The sequence below is a fragment of the Metschnikowia bicuspidata genome, assembly GCF_001664035.1.
Source record: "Metschnikowia bicuspidata var. bicuspidata NRRL YB-4993 chromosome Unknown METBIscaffold_1, whole genome shotgun sequence".
NCBI lineage: Eukaryota > Fungi > Ascomycota > Pichiomycetes > Serinales > Metschnikowiaceae > Metschnikowia > Metschnikowia bicuspidata.
This window is the reverse complement of record NW_017387731.1, coordinates 223,918-238,415: the sequence shown is the minus strand read 5'-3', so window position 1 is coordinate 238,415 and position 14,498 is coordinate 223,918. Positions and strand designations below refer to the sequence as shown.

The following is a 14,498-nucleotide window of genomic DNA, read 5'->3' as shown; positions in this document are numbered from 1 at the left end:
AGGGAGGGAGAGAGAGAGAGAGAGAGAGAGAGAGATGGGATACTAATGTTGCCAGCCTATGTGTGGCTGCATGCTGGTCTCTTTTGCAAGGGGTCCAGACTCGAAGCCGAAATAGAAGGTTTCTTAAAAGTGCGTCAAAAAATGAAAAGTATCACGTGAAGAGGGATTGTGCATACTGAAAATGTTAGGTGATACCTGAGAGTCGGGTTCTATCTCCTCAGCCTTCACCCACGTATTGACGGACCTGAGCGTGTTGTGCCTGACTTGCTCGGTAACGCGGTGCGCACTGCGTGCTAAGCTTTGGCGCAATCAATTCGCTTCCGCATTAGGAAAAAAACAAACATACTACAGTCCAAAAATAAACCCGCGCCTTTCAATTTTTCACAAGGCATTGCCAAGGGCGAAAAAAGAGAGTTTGGATCTAAAAAGGGAAAAATAAAAATAGCGTGCCGAGATTGCGAGTTTTGACGGAAATCGAATTCTCAGACTTATCGGCTTCGATAATTAACGCTTCTTTTATCGTTGCTGAATACGTCACGCAGAAGGATTTCCATACCCATTGTGGAGATCGTATCTTACGCCTTCTTTTTTAAACACAAGTGGCTTTGAAGGCTGTGCCTCAGTTTCGTGAACCTCATTTTCTAAGCCCGGTGGCTTCGCAGAATCTACGGAATCTTCCTGAAAGCGCATTATCGAAGTGAGTGGCTCGGAATAAAGCATGGATTTCCTGGATGACGATCTTTTCGAAGACGAGAAGCCCCAGCTAGCAACACAGAGCCCAGCACAACCACCCACTAGACCAGTTCTGGCACAGGCAGCGCACACACGGAGCATCTCAAACATCAGCGAGAAAACCTTCGGGGTCGCCGCGAGCTCACAGGACGACGAGGACACATTCTATGAAAAGCTCGGGGGTAGCCTCTACGGCGGCTCTGCAGTCAGTGGACTGACAAAAAACAGCAGCGTGCGACTTGGCGAGCCGGCCAGGTCTGCGGGCGTGCGTTTTGCTGATAGCCGCATGCTGACTTTCTCCGAGCACCCGGCCCAGCAGATGCCCTATGGGCTCGAGTATCCTGCCCTCGCCTACAGTCGCAACAGCATGCTAGGTGACGCGCAAACAGAGCTTTTTGCGCATGAGCCGGGCATGTTTGCCGAAAACCCGCGGCACTCAATGGCGCCTCTCGAGACGAATGACTACAACACCAATCTACTACAGGAGGCGGACGAGAGCTTGGATCCTTTTGGCGACGACGACTCTTTGTTCCTGGACATAGGCGAGGAGTCTGTCGGGCGGGCAGCCACGTTGCGGAGGAGGAATACCCAGCACGAATCGCACGTGGACGACGACGACTTCACGCCGCGCCTCAACTATACCAAGACCATCAAGCGCGCCAAGCTTGTGCGTGGAAACTACGTGATCGACGCCCCAGTGCCGAAAGCACTTCTTGACACGTATGCACGGCCGGTTGGGCAGAGCGACGAGACGTCGTTTGTGCGGTACTCGGGTGTCACGTGCGGCCCGCTGAACTTCGTGGGCTTCAACTATGCCCTTCGGCAGAACATGTACTCACCGCCCCGAGAGACGGAGATCATGGTGTGCATCACCATGTACAACGAGGACGAGGTTCTTCTTGGACGCACGCTTCAGGGTGTATTTGAGAATCTCGAGAACCTCACGCGGCGGACGGATTCCGTTTGGGGTGACGGGCTGTGGAAGAAAGTCACCGTGGTGATTGTCAACGACGGCCGGCTCCAGCTCAACGAGCGCACGCAGAAGCTTCTCAGCGCACTAGGCGTATTCCAGGAAGGGTACGCGAAGTCCAAGGTCAACAACCGGACCGTCAAGGCGCATCTCTACGAGTACACGAGCACTGTGGGCGTGGAGCGAGTCTCGAGCGACCGGGTGTATCTCAACGTGAGTCAGACGCCCGTGCAATTGATGTTCTGTCTCAAAGAAAAGAACGCACGCAAGATCAATTCGCACCGGTGGTGTTTCCAGGCGTTTGCGCCGTTGTTGAACCCCAAGGTGATTATGCTCTTGGACTGCGGCACTCGGCCGGGCAAGGACGCGTTCTACCACTTGTGGAGCACGTTCAAAGACCCGCACGTGGCCGGCGCTTGTGGCGAAATGCGGGTGGCGCTCGGGCCCAACAAGAAGCTTCTTCTGAATCCGCTTGTTGCGGCGCAGAACTTCGAGTACAAGATCGCCAGTGTTTTGGACAAGCCGATGGAGTCTGTGTTTGGGTTTATCTCCGTGCTCCCGGGCGCCTTTTCGGCGTACCGTTGGGACGCGTTGCTCAATGTGGACGGCCATGGTCCGCTCGAAAAGTACTTCAAGGGTGAGTTCTTGCACCAGACCGCGAAAATCGACGACGAGGACGACGACGAGGCCGAGCTCAAGGAGCGCAACTTTCTGGAGTCCGGTATCTTCACCTCCAACATGTATCTTGCCGAGGACCGGATCTTGTGTTTCGAGCTCGTGGCGAAAAAGAACAAGAATTATGTGTTGCGGTACGTGAGCAGTGCCACTGCCGAGACCGACGTCCCAGAAAAGGTGGATGACTTTGTTTTGCAGCGGCGGCGGTGGCTCAACGGCTCGTTGTTTGCGGCCATGTACTCGGTGTTCCACTGGACGCAAATCTGGCGGTCCAACCACTCGCTCCTCCGCAAGCTCTGGCTCCAGCTCGAGTTTTATTATCACTTGGTCACGGTGTTGGTGTCGTGGTTTTCGCTCGCGTCGTTTTTCCTCGTGTTCCGTATCTTGACCAAAAACTTGGGCTCGTCCGAGGTGGGCTTCAGCATGGGCAAGTACATTTCCGAGGCCTTCCTCTGGATATACGTGGGCTGCATTGTGTGCACGTTTGTGTTGGCTTTCGGCAACACTCCGAGAGGCACCAAGAAGCTATACATCACGATCACGGTGGTGTTTGCCGTGTTGATGGCCTACTTGTTGTTCGGTGCGGTCTACTTGGCCGTGAATACCGTCAAGCTTGTCATGAGTGAGACGGACAACAATTTCAATGTGGGTATGCTATTCACCAACCAGAAGCTCCGGGATCTTGTTGTTTCCGTCGTCAGCACGTACATTCTCTACGCGATCGGTGCAGTGATCCATGGAGAGCCATCGTTCATGGTGACTTCATTTTTCCAGTACCTCTTGCTTTCGCCGTCATACGTCAACGTATTGAATATCTATTCGTTCTGCAACATCCACGATGTTTCGTGGGGAAACAGAGACTCTCCCCAGGCCAAGGACTTGGGCACGGCCAAGGTCACTGATGTGGATGGTGAGTTGGTCATGACCGTTGTCCCGGGATCTCCTGAGGAATTGGAGCAGAGCTACATGAAGACGTTGGATGATTTGAAGGTGGCGCCTGTGGCGCCCGTGGTTGCGAAGAACAAAAAGGAACAGGACGACTCATACTACGCGTTCATCCGAACCATCACGGTGTTGGTCTGGATGTTGACGAATGCCATTTTGGTGGGGGTTGTTTTGGCCGCGGGCGGCGACCTGAACGATATTTGGAACGACTCGCGCAATTCCACCGTGTTTCTCACGGTGATTTTATGGGTTGTGTGTGCGTTGGCTGGGTTCCGGCTAGTGGGCAGTGTTTTGTACGTGTTGCTGAAGATAGGACGTCCCATCCGCTGGTGGATCCAGAAGAGAAAGACCGTGGATTGAGGGCAAGCACCATGGAAGGAGGATCCAGGAACGAAGCGGAAAATGGGCAAGGCAGCAGAGCGAATGAACAAGGACACATGGATGCATGGAAGAAACTGGCCAGACAACTGTAGGGGGAGAAGTAGCCTGGTGGCATGGACCAACTAGAAGGCGTTCAAGGTTGGGGATGCAATGAAGAAATACAGGGAGGGAGATTAGGAAGCAGACATACAAAGGACAGCGACGCGAGCTGGAAGAGAAGTAAACAAAAAGAGTTATACAAACGAACAAGTGTAATTCTGGAGTGAGCTGAACAAATCATTGGTAGACGAGGTACTTGATGAGAATCGAAGCGCAGCTAAGATCAAACTAGACATAGAAAATGAGCGGGGATCTTTAAGATGGGCAGGGATCGTGACTTTAAGGGGACGAAGAGATACCACAGGCAAGAAGCGTCAGTGAAGACGAGAAAATTAGAGCCGAAGAGGTAATACGCGAGGAGAAATGAAAGACCAGAAGAGACAAGAAATATTACACGAGAAAGTCCCGAAGAGGTCAGAAACATTCCAGACAAAAAGAAAGACCCAAATCGAAAAAAAAAAAACTTCACGACGAAGAAAGGCCCGATGAAAGAAACACTACATGAAGTTATATATGTAATGCGATAATAAAGACCACAGAGATAATAAAGACCACAGAGATAATAAAGACCACAGAGATATTAAAGACCACAGAGATATTAAAGACCACAGAGATAATAAAGACCACAGAGATATTAAAGACCACAGAGATAATAAAGACCATCGGAGACTACGGAGGTGTAATACTAGGAATGACCCTAGCGGACAGTCCCCAAAAAAAGCAGCAGTTAGAAAACAAAAAGAACACAGCCATTCCAACAGATACCTGGGTTATTACCGCCATGTGAGTGGGGTTTTCCTCTACGTGCTTGAGCCGCAGCAGGCGCACTTGGGCATTCGGGTCAATAACCCCAACACCGCCGAAATCGCAGAATGAGCAGGCCGAGCAGAAAGTTACACCAGGCACAAGACTCCAAGAAAAGCGACGTACATCCCATCAGAACTCACAACCTTTTACTTGGCCAATCATGGATGCAGAAACGCGGGGAAAGATGGTTTTAGGGCATGGGTCTCTTCAGTCCGAGACCTCGTCTGCACGATGGAGAAAGATACATACTGCAGGAACCGCAAGCGGCGCTGGCATTGGAAACGGGAAATGGATGATGGAGCTCGAGAGCCTTTCGACGGCCTACTGTAATTATCACTACTCCGGCAAATTCACATGATGCAATTGAATAAGAAACTGGGACAATAAGACGAGACGTCCTCAAAGCAAGTCTTCGGCACTGGAAGGCGGAGACGTCTTGCGGGATTAAAAAAATGGCGCAAAACAAAGAAAAACCGATAGCAAAAGATTAGGGCCATGTCTCAGCCAATCAGTGGCCCTGAGGACAGTCGCTTACGCATACCCCAGTGTCAACCTCGCAAATCAACAAGGACCCAAACACCAGGTTTCGCCTCAGGCGTGGCAAAAAAATCCACGATCCATTTCCATGGCTCTCCATGGCAAAGAACAGGACACGGTATTTCATGTTCATCTACTACTTATGTTTTTTTAAAGATTATGTGTAGCTACAGTTTGTCACTGGAGCGTGATATCAAGAACTTTATTCGGATAAGCTCTTCGTAATTCATCACACACCTTGGAGTTACGCAGCTGGCTGGGCGTTCTCACGCAATGACATCATCGACGGGCAGTATTTCGAAGACATGGCGAAAGATGGTAGCCGGCTGGCTTTGTCTGGCGTGGATATGAGAAGCCCCTCACGTCAACCGTGCGTTTCCGAAAATAGACCCGGAAAACCAACGGCGCGAAGACGGCTACAATTGCCGACTCCGAAGGGGATGCTGAGATCCGGAAGCGCGGCGGCGCGGAAGCGCGACATTTCTGAGTGATTTTTCTCATTCGCCAGTGCGCCAGCCGTGAGAACGGGCAATGTACGGAAGGCTTGGCAGAGTAGACACACGGCCCATCAATCTGGCAGGCGCGTGGCCAGCCCGCCAGGCACCATAGCAGAGTAAAGAGTAGAGGTGTCCTGCTGCTTGGCTCGAAAGTGGCCGTGGCCATGGATTTTCTTATGCGCCGTTGCCCCACGGGGGAACCGGGTTAGGTTTTGGACCCGTGGCGAAAATGGCAACGGCACGACCGCCATCTCACTGCTGCTGAGATGACGAAATACAATGCGACTCAAGAAACCACGCATCGCGAGAGGAGCGCAGGACGTTCCACTGAATGTACGTCAGAAACCTGTTGGCATTGCTTTTTCGTCCCCGCTATGCAATGTGCCAGGTGAACGGCCTGCCCCGCTGGCACTTTTGCAGGAAAGGGTATTCTGACAAATTGCCGCTGGCTTGCTTGCTGGCGCTGGCCCCCTGGTGCACCACACCCGTGCCCCCGGGAATTAAGTATTAAAACTCCCTGGTGCGTTTAATCCGCAGTGCTGGTCTTTATTGGGAAGGCAACGTCCCGAAGCGGGTATGTTGTTTCGTGCATTAGCCAAAGGCGGGCTTGACGTAAATACCGCGATGGCCGCGACATGGAGGGCTGCCACCGAAAGCATCCTCGCCACGACATTTGCGACCGACATTTGCGACCGACATCTGCGACCAGCATCTGCCCACGCATCGCCACGACATCTGCCCACGCATCAAGGCCACGTTATCTGGCCACATATCAAGGCCCACAGTATCAAGGCCCCACTATCTAGACCACGACACACCTGTCTACTTTTTCTTCTGTTCTATAATTGTGTCTGCAGACACCAGAGCCAATTCCGGGTGCTGAAAGTGCCGGGCAGAACAGCCGGCACGAATGTCCCCATGACTTTGCTTGTAAATTATGCCTGTAGACGGGAGGAACATCCACCGAGTAGAAATGCACAGGTGTTTTCGGAATATCCACGTGAGCCGGTCCACGGAAAATGGACCGTCCAGCAGAACCCATCGGCAACTTCGGCTGGAAGCAGCGAATTACGTAATGTTCAGCAAAGATCCGGCGGAAATACCAGCCGCCGTTTTCCGTGCTGGTGCCCGGACAGCGAGGCCCCGGAAAGTGGCCCCTCGGAACCACCGGGATACGGGCTGGCGCTGGCGACATGTGCGGCGGCCGGAACTGGGCGGCTCGGGGCTGGGGGTTACCCTGCCTGAGCTGAAACACCTGGCGCACCCGACACTGCGTGCATAGTAGCACGCTATTTGGCAAGAGCGCTCCGTGTGCAGCGCCCAGCATGCTGTATGCCCGAGCCCAAACAGCCCGAAAAAAGCAATGTGCAAACAAGAAAATGTCGCCCGATAACAAACAGCGTCCGTTGCCGGCGCCAGCGCCAGCATAGCGCCGGTGTTTTCGGGCGTTCTGCTGGCGACATTTCCCAGTCCAGGCCGGAACATGCCATGCCTGGCGTTTCTCATGCCCAGAAATCAGGCTGGCATGGCAGTGCGGGGCAGATCTGGCTATCTCACTGGCCCTTTGCCTCTGGCAGAATACGAGGTGCGCCGGGCGAAAAAGAAACCAAGCGGAACCCAGGGAAGTACACCGCCCAAAGAACAAAGTGCACCACGCAAAGAGCCAGAAGCTCACCAACCGGCACAACTTCCAGTGGAACGAAAAGTAGGCCGCCCATAAAACAACAAGTGCAACCCTTACACAACAAGTAGAACCAATAAACCACTAGACCACTAAAAGTAGCCAATAAAAAAAAAGACAACTAGACCACTAAAAGTAGCCAATAAAAAAAAAGACAACTAGACCACTAAAAGTAGCCAATAAAAAAAACAAACACCACTGAAAATAGAGCCAACAAACAACTAGCACCACTAAAAGTGAACCCTCGGCAGCACCCCAAGCTGAGGCCCCAGGCCAGGCGAGCCCTCGAAAGGGCCGGGCCTACCGCCCGGCACTGTGCCCGGATTCCTCGGATCTGCGCCGACCGCCTCCAGATAAGCAGGCCCCCAAACAGCGGATAAGCGTGCGTCGCGCGGATCATGTTGCTCGGGCCTGACGCACGCGGCGCACGCAGCAGCAGCGACATTATCGGGGGGCCCGCCGGCACACAGCGCCAGGTGCAGGCGCTCCGTGGCGCTTGCCCAATGCGGCCTTTATTTGTTTATGCAAAAAAAATTCCCTCACCGAAACAACCGGAGCTACATGCTCGGCGCAAAAAAAAAAAAGACATTCGCCCAGCCGGCCATATAAACCCCCCGGCGCCCACTGTTTCTTGCTCGTTTTTTCTCCTCTTTTCTTCTACTGTACAGTTGCTGTTTACTTTCGACACCTCTTTCTTTGATTGTTCGTGATGAGTGCAACAGAGCCAACTGTAGAAAAGGTCCCCAAGTCCCAGGAGGACGATGACGATGACGAGGACATTGATCAATTGATCATGGACTTGCAGTCGCACCACGGCTTGGACGACGACGAGTCCGACGAAGAGGACGACGGCGCTTCCTTCAAGGCCGTTCCCGAGGAGTTGTTGCAAACCAGCATCCAGACCGGGTTGACCGACGACGAGATCACCAAGAGAAGAAAGAAGTACGGCTACAACCAGATGGCCGAGGAGAACGAGAACTTGGTGCTCAAGTTCGTGATGTTTTTCGTGGGCCCCATCCAGTTCGTCATGGAGGCCGCGGCCGTGTTGGCCGCCGGTCTCGAGGACTGGGTCGATTTCGGAGTCATTTGCGCGTTGCTTTTGTTGAACGCCTTTGTTGGTTTTATCCAGGAGTACCAGGCCGGTTCCATCGTGGAGGAGTTGAAGAAGACCTTGGCCAACACGGCCAACGTCGTCAGAAACGGCACGTTGATTGAGATCGAGGCCAACCAGATTGTACCCGGCGACATTTTGCAGTTGGAGGACGGTGTGGTGATCCCCGCCGATGGCCGCGTGGTTTCCGAGGACGTGCTTTTGCAGATTGACCAGTCCGCCATCACCGGTGAGTCTTTGGCCGTGGACAAGAGATGCGGCGACAGCTGCTACTCTTCTTCCACCGTCAAGACCGGTGAGGGTTTCATGGTGGTGACTGCCACTGGAGACAACACCTTCACTGGCCGTGCCGCCGCGTTGGTCAACAAGGCCTCCGGTGGCTCTGGCCACTTCACGGAGGTGTTGAACGGTATTGGAACGGTGTTGTTGGTTTTGGTCATCATCACCTTGTTGGTTGTGTGGGTGGCCTGTTTCTACAGATCGCTCGGCATTGTTACTATCTTGAGACACACCTTGGCCATCACCATCATCGGTGTGCCCGTTGGTTTGCCCGCCGTTGTCACCACCACCATGGCCGTCGGTGCCGCGTACTTGGCCAAGAAACAGGCCATTGTCCAGAAGTTGTCTGCCATTGAATCGCTCGCCGGTGTCGAGATCTTGTGTTCCGACAAGACCGGTACCTTGACCAAGAACAAGCTTTCCTTGCACGAGCCATACACCGTCGAGGGCGTCGAGGCCGACGACTTGATGTTGACCGCGTGTCTCGCCGCCTCCAGAAAGAAGAAGGGTTTGGACGCCATCGACAAGGCCTTCTTGAAGTCGTTGATCAGCTACCCCAGAGCCAAGGCCGCTTTGACCAAGTACAAGGTGTTGGAGTTCCAGCCCTTCGACCCCGTTTCCAAGAAAGTCACTGCCATTGTCGAGTCCCCCGAGGGCGAGAGAATCATCTGCGTGAAGGGTGCGCCATTGTTCGTCTTGAAGACTGTTGAGGATGACCACCCTATCCCCGAGGACGTGCACGAGAACTACCAGAACACCGTTGCCGAGTTTGCCTCCAGAGGCTTCAGATCCTTGGGTGTTGCCAGAAAGAGAGGCGAGGGCCACTGGGAGATCTTGGGTATCATGCCCTGCATGGACCCCCCAAGAGACGACACCGCCGCCACCGTGAACGAGGCCAGAAAGTTGGGTTTGAGTGTCAAGATGTTGACTGGTGACGCCGTCGGCATTGCCAAGGAGACCTGTAGACAGTTGGGCCTCGGCACCAACATCTACGACGCCGAGAAGTTGGGTCTTTCCGGCGGAGGTGACATGGCCGGCTCCGAGATTGCCGACTTTGTCCAGAACGCCGACGGTTTCGCCGAAGTGTTCCCCCAGCACAAGTACAACGCCGTGGAGATTTTGCAAAACAGAGGTTTCTTGGTTGCCATGACTGGTGACGGTGTCAACGACGCCCCATCCTTGAAGAAGGCCGACACCGGTATCGCCGTCGAGGGTGCCACCGATGCCGCCAGATCCGCCGCTGACATTGTGTTCTTGGCCCCTGGTTTGTCTGCCATCATCGACGCCTTGAAGACCTCCAGACAGATTTTCCACAGAATGTACGCATACGTGGTTTACCGTATTGCGTTGTCCTTGCACTTGGAGATCTTCTTGGGCTTGTGGATTGCCATCTTGTCCAGATCCTTGAACATTGACTTGGTTGTTTTCATTGCCATTTTCGCCGACGTCGCCACCTTGGCCATTGCCTACGACAACGCCCCTTACGACCCCGAGCCCGTCAAGTGGAACCTCCCTAGATTGTGGGGTATGTCCATCGTCTTGGGTATCATTTTGGCTGTTGGTACCTGGATCACCTTGACCACCATGTTCATGTCCAAGGGTGGTATCATCCAGAACTTCGGTTCCATCGACGGTGTCTTGTTCTTGCAGATCTCCTTGACCGAGAACTGGTTGATTTTCATCACCAGAGCCAACGGTCCTTTCTGGTCCTCCATCCCATCCTGGCAGTTGTCGGGTGCCGTCTTAATTGTCGACATCCTCGCCACCTGCTTCACCTTGTTTGGCTGGTGGTCCCAGAACTGGACTGACATTGTCACTGTTGTCAGAACCTGGATCTTCTCCTTCGGTGTCTTCTGTGTCATGGGTGGTGCTTACTACTTGATGGCTACCTCTCAAGCATTCGACGACTTCTGTAACGGCAAGAAGGCCAAGAAGTCGCACGACAGATCGATTGAGGACTTCATGGCCTCCATGGCCAGAGTGTCTACTCAACACGAGAAGTCTTCTTAAGCGGCCGGACATTCGTGCCTAGTTGCTTGCAAACACTAATGTGGTTCCCGCCACGCATCCCCTAATTTTTATATCTGATTCCCCACATTTTATCCCGTCATATTTTTAAATTCGTATTACATTAATAGATAATGATCTAAACTTGGGTTGTAGTTTTCGAAATCTAAAATCCTACTGAAGGCGGCCTGTAGTCGTGGTGCCGGGTGTCCCTGCTTCAGCACTTCGTTGTCTTGAAATGTTGGGTGGTGGGAGAGTGTGCGCTTGGGTACTGACTAGGTCTTGGCTAGGTCCAGTCCGATACTGGTCATTTGTTCTCGCCTCATACTTTCTTACTGGGTATTTTCATATGTCCAATTTGAACCTTGTAACATTCATCTCTTGTGCCGTCTTTGAGCTTTTTAGAATTGTAGTCCAGTAAATCCCTGTTTCAAAAGAAGTCTTTTTCAAACGGTCTAGATGAAACATCTTCCCACGACAATTTATTTCATGCTGCTGCTGCTGGAGAAAATCGGCATAGGGATCAAATAGTAGTCATGTTGGCAAATGTAAATGACCAACGACGGGTCTTTCGTTTTTTTTTTTCTTCTGATGATTTTACGAGTCTTGGGTATACTCTGTGACGGCACGCTTTCTTGGTCAGTCCTACCCTAAAGCAGTGGAACCAAACCAGAATCATCGTGTGGCTAAATCACTGTATACCTTGAAGGAAATATGATAAGATATGTGAATTATAATTTAAGGGCCGCCCTTACCCGAAGGGAGCGGGCGGGTTGTCAGACCGCCTACGACGGCCTGATTTAGCCATTGCAGTTTTTAGGCTTTACATCAGCACAGAGTTCCGATAGTGGTGGTACTTTCTACTAGTTCACGACAAATGTGCCGCCAACTCTGACTTCCCCATTTAGCTTGGTATTTTCTGTGGATTGCTTCATGGAAGGTTTCTCTCTGAACATGGCTTTGCTGGTTCCAACACTAATTCTCTTTCATCGTAAATGAATGAAGGCTTCCACAGATGTTTTATTTTGAGTATTCACAAGGGGTTTACTACAAAAAGCCCCCCAAACATCAGTCTGAACAGAAGAACGTCGGCAAAACGACAACCATCTTCAATGCGCCTTTTTGACTGCTTCAGTTCGCTATGAAGGGCCAAAACCATTTTCACAAAAAGAGCTTCCAAGAGCCTCATGTATTGCATCGTCCGAATGTTCAAAAAGGTAATTCCTGCCATAGCTTTCCAAAGTATTCAACTGTACCGGCAAAGAATAGCGAGTTCATGCCCACCAGGAAACTACGACATCTGATTTGTTCAATAAAACCAGCCATCAAAAAGGACGAGCCATGCGAGTTGCTGAATTTATTTTGCAGCTATTCCTTCATGACTTTTTTGGACACCTTGACTGAGAAAGCGAATACAAAAGAGTCGAAAAGAAAACGCTGTCTCGCAATATACACTTATTGAATCCTCGAAAACATTTATGGACCGTGCTTTGTACTCTGTGTTATTCAGTGGCTTGCGCCCGCTAGTGACGTACTGCCATAATCTTGTAATTATTTCATAAGAACCGAATTGATTAATACTTGCTTTGCCTGAGGTTGACCATGATACGACATCAGTTTATTCGCTCTGAAATTTTAACTCGAGAGCCACTTCCAACTCTACTTGCCTTCGAAAATGGGGAATTTGCACAAATTAGAATCCTCAAGTACCGCAGAAGTATGAAGTTGTCGTGATGGCAAGAAGCATCCTATTAAAAGCGTCATACTTAAGACTCCGGAGAGTCACCATTTACAGTCTTCATATAATCAAGGTCGTTTTTAACAGGTAAAATAGAAAGCCCAGGCGAGTCAAAAAGAAAAATTGGAACACCCAGCAAAATCTAATATTGCCTTGACTTCTGCCATACTACGATGCTTGGGAAGAAAACTGAATGGTGGGCGGTTCACAGTCTTCATGTACGTGTAAACTACGTATATTGCCTGATAACATCTTGCTATATGGACGGGTTGTCTGTCAACATTTCATGGCTTGTATGGAAGTGCTAGATCTGTACATGAGATCGGAGTATAATGTCTCATGCTCATTCTGTCTTATCAGGCTTGTATTTGTTTGGATTATTCAAAGGTTTACTTGTTCAGAACTAGGTTCTTTTGTCAGTAGTCAGTTTACTGAAATCTACACAAAGCTAATCACATAATCCCTATATCAGCCGAAATCGAACGCATGTTTGCTTTAAAACAAATAAGAAGACGGGATAGAAACAATGGGAGTTATTTCTTTTCAAGGTTCTACGATTTGTATTTTTGGCGAATACTTGTGGTAATAATGCGCGAAACACTTGGACAGCATGAATGGGGAAATTGATACGCAACCTGGTTGCGGTTTTAAAATTAGAAAAATCTCGGAATTCCTGCGAAATCAAAGATATTGGAATATCATCAACCAATACCAGTAGATGTGCCTTATTGCTGTACCGCAATCTAATATGGGCAGTGACCAGGTATGGCATATGACAGTTCAAGCATGAAGAGAGAGTGCAGTCACGTGACAAAAGCTTCGGGCGTGTCACGTGATATGCTGACTTGGCCGCTGGGGATGTATGGGTTTTGCACCCAAACACCACAAAGCCCGCTGCCACATGCATCCAGATTTTTACCAGGTGTGAGAGTCCTGGCCTACAATGGCTACAGCACGTGACACTCAGCACAGCACGTGACACTCAGTAAGAACGTGACACCCGGCACGTGACACGCGTCTGGCCCTATTTGGCTCGCGCGAAGAATACGAGGCGCTTTGGAGCGACGACCCGAGGGCCCAAATTCAACCTTCTTTCAGCTGTCTATTGCTGGTACGCAGTTCTCAAAGTGGGAGTAGAAATCACGTGCAAAATCTCGAGCATTATATAAATTAAAGTATTTCCCACACCTTTTTTTCAAGAGCGCCGCACCGCCAAGCCCAGCGGCTCGTGCCACCACATAACGTCTCCCCATACACACCCCTTCGCACGAATCACTGCCAGATTTTCTTTCCTTGTTTCCGGATCAGACGCCAACAACGCTAGACGACGAGCTCCGTTCGGAAATTCTCGCAGACTAACAAGTGTAGCCAGCCCAAATACTTAAGCATTTCTGTGTCACGTGCCACGTATAGCCTGGCGAACACAAAAAAGAAAGAACCCGTACACCACAAAACCCAGCGGCTGTTTCCCTCCAGGATCCCAGGACTCGAGTCGCACCCACGTTTCCAGCGCCAGGCATCCCCGGTCTTTTAAGCCGACATTGCCAGCTCTTAGCCGCCGGTATTATCCAGACTGAAAAAGGCCTTTTTGGATATCCCGCTGCAAAAAATTAGAGCCTCCTCCCCTGTGCGTGTTTTTTTTCCCTCGCCATCCGCATCGGTTCCGTTTTCAGCGGTTCCATTCCATCGATCCGGTTTTTACAGCCTTTTTGCCTGTTCACAACGGCCAGTCCTTGAAAGGCCGCTTCGCCTTTTTACAGCCTTGCAGTGAATTTACGGCCGTTTTGTGTTGCTGACAGCATCCCCACTCACATCAATTCCGGATACTCCCTAGCGGCGCAGCCTTTTTTTTCTCTTTTTCCCAATTGGTTTTCCCCTAGCGTGTCTGGTCATACCCAGCGATTCGTCCACACCGTTGACTGGCAACCTGAGCCCCAAACCCTAACCCTATTATTGGAACTACCCGTTGTATATTAGTCCATTGTACACTATTTCTGCTTGAGCAGCCACCGTCATTCCGATCGTCACCAACTCACACT

The 14,498-nt window shown here is 51.1% G+C and overlaps 4 protein-coding genes across 4 annotated transcripts; all 4 read left to right on the top strand.

Moving 5' to 3' along the window:
- Positions 1 to 1,171: 1,171 nt before the first annotated feature.
- Positions 1,172 to 3,682, top strand: CHS8 (Chs8p; the record flags this gene model as incomplete). Its single annotated transcript, XM_018856529.1, has 1 exon — positions 1,172 to 3,682. One exon carries the CDS (start codon positions 1,172 to 1,174, stop codon positions 3,680 to 3,682), a length of 2,511 nt encoding a protein of 836 aa, XP_018713204.1.
- A 2,332-nt stretch (positions 3,683 to 6,014) lies between these two features.
- On the top strand, positions 6,015 to 7,007 carry METBIDRAFT_90978 (uncharacterized protein). Its single transcript, XM_018859315.1, has one exon. It carries the CDS (start codon positions 6,220 to 6,222, stop codon positions 6,886 to 6,888), a length of 669 nt encoding a protein of 222 aa, XP_018713203.1. The 5' UTR covers positions 6,015 to 6,219; the 3' UTR covers positions 6,889 to 7,007.
- A 92-nt stretch (positions 7,008 to 7,099) lies between these two features.
- Positions 7,100 to 7,469, top strand: METBIDRAFT_29317 (uncharacterized protein). The gene has a single exon (XM_018855379.1). It carries the CDS (start codon positions 7,127 to 7,129, stop codon positions 7,361 to 7,363), a length of 237 nt encoding a protein of 78 aa, XP_018713202.1. The 5' UTR covers positions 7,100 to 7,126; the 3' UTR covers positions 7,364 to 7,469.
- A 539-nt stretch (positions 7,470 to 8,008) lies between these two features.
- Positions 8,009 to 10,759, top strand: PMA1 (H(+)-exporting P2-type ATPase). Its single transcript, XM_018855378.1, has one exon. The coding sequence runs from the start codon at positions 8,034 to 8,036 to the stop codon at positions 10,722 to 10,724; it is 2,691 nt and encodes an 896-aa protein (XP_018713201.1). The 5' UTR covers positions 8,009 to 8,033; the 3' UTR covers positions 10,725 to 10,759.
- Positions 10,760 to 14,498: the final 3,739 nt, after the last annotated feature.